Here is a 5,742-nt window from a genome sequence, read left to right as displayed (position 1 = left end):
CCATATGAATCATAGATTATAGAAATCACAATACGTTGAGAGGTCCAAGCGGATCTACCATAACCTTAACCTTAACATGTTTGAAAATAAAGATCACACTCCTACACGATGATTAGAAGAGTGTCTTTAACCTCAAAAATTCGTGTTGCTTACAATAAAAAGCAATAGGAAAATATTTGGCGCAAGAGACAAAAGAAAACACGTAGCGAACTATCCATCACTTCTGCAAATATGAACCATTCATTGCTCACAACTAGCAATCGCGGTTGGATACGGCAGCGTTTTGGCGCGACGCTAGGCTATGAAGTGGGGACAACAAACAAATCCTCACTCGTTATAAACCAAAGCTTCCTCTGCACTCTTCACCTCAGCAACAGTTAGAGTCTAAAAAAAAAAACTAACACTCTCACTAACAGTAATGTTCTCGTTCAGGCTTCCGCTTCCGCTCGTGAAAACGCCCGCTCCCTCTTTTCATTCCCGCAATTACCATTATTGCCCTCGCCCTGCCGTGCCGAAGCGCGGCTCGGCGGCTGCTCCGCCGGCAGTGGCGGTTCGCGGCGACGGGACCTCCGTGGCCGGAGAGGCGCCGGAGCCGCTTCCTGCGGAGCTGGCGGCGGAGCTGATGCCGAAGCACGTGGCGGTGATTATGGACGGGAACGGGCGGTGGGCGAAGGTGCGGGGGCTGGCGGCGTCGGCGGGGCACGAGGCGGGGGTGGAGTCGCTGAGGAGGATGGTGAGGCTGTGCGGCAGCTGGGGGATTAAGGTGCTGACGGTTTTCGCGTTCTCCACTGATAACTGGGTTCGACCTAAGGTCATTCTTGTCTTTTCACTTCCTACTGCATTTTGATTGTACAGTGCATAGTGATTATTGATTTGTGGGGATTGTGTCGTGCGTGCAGGTGGAGGTTGATTTCTTGATGAGACTGTTTGAGAGAACTATAAACTCTGAGATTGAAGCTTTTAAGAGGTACTACTACTACTAGTACTGTATACCACCAAACCGCTTTAATGCTTACTCCATAATGAAACAAACAAGATGATTCAATTTAGTTCGATTATGATATTTTTGTCTTTTATTTTTAATATTTTATTTTATTAATTCGTTATTTTCATCGACCGTTTTTAGCGTGCGGAGAGATTAGATTCTCTCCTATATTGTGGGAAGAGAAAAAAATGGTATTAGACATAACCGTTTTAATTTGTGAATAGTTTTTTTTTTTTTTTCTTAAGATTTGTTTTTATGAAGTTAAATATTTAAAGTTTATGATTATTTTGTAACAGTTTTTTTTATAAGTTGATTGATTTTGATCTTTTTAATTCAAATAAGATTAAATATTTTTAAGTCTCTTATTAATATGCTTATTTAAATCAATTTTATTTTAATAATAATCAATTATGTGAAATTGTGGAAATAATTTAGTTTTTACAATCTTTTTAAGTGCACTATTAATGTATATCTATTTTGATAGTTAAAATTATAATATTTATTATGCCTTTATACTAAATTTAATATATTAAGTTAAATTATTATTATTTTTTCTATTTTTATCTCTTGTTTTAATAAAAATAAAGACTATGAGAACTTATTACTCACAATTTCTAAAAGATATGTATATATTAAAAAATAATATAATTTATTATTATTATTATTAGACTAAAATATTTTGTGTTTTTATATTTATTAAATAACTTTTTTAAAAAATTATTAATATTTGTTAAATTAATTAATATTATGTTTGATCTTCAAATTCTAATATTTCACTTATTTATAAAGATAATTAATTTTTAATATTATTAGAGTAAAACTTTTGTGTCTTTATATTTATTTAATATATTTTTTTAAAATAGTTAAATTAATTAATATTTTCTTTGATCTTTAAATTTTAATATTTCAAGTTTAAGACTTATTTAAAAGGATAATTAAATTTTAATATTATTTTTATTATTTAAAAATTAAAAATTAAAATATTTAAAAATTATACATCAAATTAAATTATATTTTTATATATGTTATAGATTATAAATTCTAACATGAACAGAAATTTTTTATTAAAAATCACAATGTAAAATTGAAAATGTAGTATTAACCGGTTAACCTTAAATGAGGTACAAACATTATACTTTTTAATAAAGTCTTTTCACTTTTAATATCTTGTTCAGTGACTATTAGGGTTAGTCTAGTAGTTGGGTGAAGAGAGGTTGAAGTAGTTGCAAACATGAAGACCTAGGTTTAATTCTCATTGCGACTATCTTTGCAATATTTTCTATTTTAAAAAAAAATAAAAAAAAATAAATAAATATATATATATATATATATATATATATATATATCTTGTTTAGTAGCGGAACTTCAATAAATAATTTAGGGATATCAAATTAATTTTTTATATATAAATTAAATTTTTTATTAATTAAAAAATAACAAAAAATTTTATTTTTCTTACTCAAAATAAACATGTATAATAATAAAATTCAAGAAAAAAATTATCATTAACTAATCATTTTATAAAATAATTATAATATATATATATATAATTATTTTTTTAAAAAAAAGTTTTGTGACTCTCCTATCACATAAAAGGTCCACTATTGATCTTGTTCAACATCGAACAAAAGCTAACAAAACTTTTATTGTTGATGTGTTATTATATTATTATTATTATTATTTTGAGAAAATAGTAGCAGTAGTTGTGTAGTTTGGTATATTTAGCTCAGTGATATTATTTTTCTTAGGTTATGTTAAAAAGGTTAAGAAAAAATCGGTTACAGGCTTAACAAGTGTCGCTATACTACTTAAAATAATCTTGCTCGAGTCGGGGTTCTATTTTGTTCTTTTCTATGTTTTTCTTTGTGGTCTAAATATTACGTAGAGGAAAGACACTGCTTGCTTTTTCCTTTCTAGAATTGTCTTCTCTCCATCACGTCAGGTTACGAACTTACAACCACTTTCGATGCAGGGTGCTAATTAAAATATCTCTTAAATGTGAGATATATCTTTTTTAGTCTTTTTTATTTAAAATGAATTTTTTTAATACTTACAATTTAAAGAGAAAAAGTTGTTTTGGTCTCTCATAAATTAAGTCAATCATGTAGCATTAATTAAATTTATTATAATATTTTTACCAACGAACAACGAATAACAATCAAGTGCGTATATTGTTAATAATAAGTGGATTTTGTTTAGTAGATTTATTATCAATAATTGAACATGTAAATTAAGTTTTTTCTCTTCAAATTAATGACTAAAAAAATCATTTTAAATTTGAATAAAAAAAAGGAACAAACTTACCTATTTGAAAGACCGAAAATATATTAAAATTATATATTGATTGGAATGTTGTGATCATAACCAAATATTTTCTTCGTTTTATTTTATCCATTGTTTTAGGGAAGGAATTCGAATATCAGTAATTGGAGATTCATCAAAGCTCCCGGAGTCTCTAAAGACAATGATAGCTAGTGCAGAGGAGGATACAAAACAGAATTCGAGACTCCAACTTATTGTGGCAGTGAGTTACAGTGGAAAATACGATGTTGTTCAAGCATGTAAAAGTGTAGCCAGGAAAGTAAAAGATGGTCTTCTTCATTTGGACGACATCAATGAAAACATAATTGAACAAGAATTGGAAACTAATTGCACCGAGTTTCCTTACCCTGATCTACTAATACGAACTAGTGGCGAACTCAGAGTGAGCAACTTTTTATTGTGGCAATTGGCTTACACAGAACTTTATTTTAATCGAGAACTCTGGCCAGATTTTGGCAAAGATGAGTTTGCAGACGCATTAATTTCATTTCAGCAAAGACAAAGACGCTATGGTGGACGACACTCATAGGGATTTCTCTGTAATATTAATATAGTGGTAGTACCTTCATAACATATACATTAATTAAATGAGAGGCAAACATAAGTATTGGTAGTTGGCTTGGTCCCAATGCCATGTTTAGGCAAAAGAAAGTAGCATGCAAAAATAGTTTTCTGTTTTTTTTGGTCAACACAAGATTTCAAGAAAAGATAAATGCTATTGTAGAATTTTGCTATTACTAAAATATTGTTTTAGAACTTACTTTTCTCTATTTGTTTCTCTTTATTATACACTCATTTTATCTCATAATTTTTTAATTTTCTCATCTCTCTTTCCTAATCATAGAAAATATTGTGCGTATATTCAAGAGAGCTTACAAAAATAATTTATAATAATTTATAGTTTGTAAACGGACGCTATATTATGCTTTTTAAGAAGTGTGAAATTTGACTTTGGGTGAGATTGCATTAAACGTGAGTAGAAAGTTTCGAACATTTCAAAACCGAAGTTTTTCGTGGTCCATTTTTTAGTTCAGGCGATCTTTTTTAGATTTTTTAATTTTACAGGTTATTTTACTCGGTTTAATATGGGTTTTATTGGTCGGGTTCGGGTTAAAATATTTGAACCTGTCGGTATTTATATCCGATTGATGCTGTTTACGGTGGAATTAACTATCAAATCCTGGGTTCTTTTTATTTAGACTAGCACACGAACGTATTTCAATTTAGGTGCTTTACTGTGTTATCGTGTTACCGAGAATGGAGAGTAGGATGAAAAAGTCTTAGCAACTACTTGTTTCGAAATGTTATTCGATTACAACAAACAAGCAATGTTCCCGCATGCAAATAACAATATGAATAGAATGAACAATGTATACATTCGCAATACAAATCATGTTCAAATTACATAATGATCAAGCATTACAAGATTAAAGTCTATAACTACGTAATTAAAGGGAGAGAAGAGAAAAGAAAGACTACACTAATCCTACTCCTAAAAAGAGAAAAGACAAGTGGCCGAGAAGTAATCATACCCAAAGATGATTCCTTGCATGGAAGCCATATGTGCAGGCAGAGAATGCTTCAGAATTTGGTTAGAGTATGAGTTTTCCGACCTCCGTAAAGGTCCGTAATCCTTGTATTTATAGAGCAATCAAGAGCGGTTAATTCTGTGCATGTACGCTTTCAACTCATAACCGCTATCCACTATATTTGCTACGTGGTCTTGAATTATAACTTCCTTTAACCGCTCTTCCCACGTTCCTTGTTTCTTCGATTGATTTTTTGGTAACCGTTTTGGCTTAACCTCCATGTTCTGAGAGTCTCAACTATTCTCGAGCAACACTTGCTTTTTCGAGTCCCATAATTTTGAGTGCTCCCACGTCCCATGTGAGATTAGTCACAAGTATTCAGCATGTGTTGATTTTACTTCTCGGGCAACGCTATCAATCTTTTCGAGTCACATGATTTTCGAGTATGCCTAACAAATGCCCCCCTAGGAATTTAGTTTCGATGAGCATCTTAGGAGAAAACTAAATTCCTATCAAGGCTGTTCTTCGATACTCCCTCAATTTGTTTCTTGATGTTCACTTTTCTTGACGTTAACTAATCATTCCTTCGATGAAAACCTATTCTTGTAAGGTACTGACCGTTTGGATGTGACATTGATGGCTCTAACGGCGTATACTTCCATTTTTCCATAAATTTGTCTTCTGATATGAAACGTTTTGGCGGTTGTTTTGGAAATTCAATTTAATATTTCAAATAATCTTGCCTAACCCAACCCGTTTCAACCTAGGCCCATTTACCTCGTTTAAAACCCTTTTTTCACCCTAGGGTTAAATCGTTTTCACCATTCTCTTCCTTCGTGCCCAAGTTTTCTTGCTCATTGTTTCTTCTTTTGCTCTGGTTCTTGATCTTCTTCTCCGACCGTTCTC

The 5,742-nt window shown here is 31.5% G+C and overlaps 1 protein-coding gene across 1 annotated transcript; it reads left to right on the top strand.

Moving 5' to 3' along the window:
- Positions 1-354: 354 nt before the first annotated feature.
- CPT4 (Undecaprenyl pyrophosphate synthetase family protein) lies at positions 355-4,077 on the top strand. The gene is made up of 3 exons (XM_020354547.3): positions 355-811; positions 900-967; positions 3,389-4,077. Exons 1-3 carry the CDS (start codon positions 419-421, stop codon positions 3,834-3,836), a joined length of 909 nt encoding a protein of 302 aa, XP_020210136.1. The 5' UTR covers positions 355-418; the 3' UTR covers positions 3,837-4,077.
- The last annotated feature ends 1,665 nt before the right edge of the window (positions 4,078-5,742 follow it).

Source organism: Cajanus cajan, chromosome 9 (assembly GCF_000230855.2).
Source record: "Cajanus cajan strain Asha chromosome 9, NIPB_CcT2T_4, whole genome shotgun sequence".
In the NCBI taxonomy this organism is placed as follows: Eukaryota; Viridiplantae; Streptophyta; class Magnoliopsida; order Fabales; family Fabaceae; genus Cajanus; species Cajanus cajan.
The sequence above is the reverse complement of the archived record's forward strand: the minus strand, read 5'-3'. Positions and strand labels throughout refer to the sequence as shown.

Bases quoted from the DNA above. Each gene is read 5' to 3' on its own strand.
- CPT4 (XM_020354547.3), top strand. From the start codon at position 419: ATGTTCTCGTTCAGGCTTCCGCTTCCGCTCGTGAAAACGCCCGCTCCC. The intron at 812-899 runs GTCATTCTTGTC...TCGTGCGTGCAG, and splicing joins ATAACTGGGTTCGACCTAAG to GTGGAGGTTGATTTCTTGAT. The intron at 968-3,388 runs GTACTACTACTA...CCATTGTTTTAG, and splicing joins GAGATTGAAGCTTTTAAGAG to GGAAGGAATTCGAATATCAG.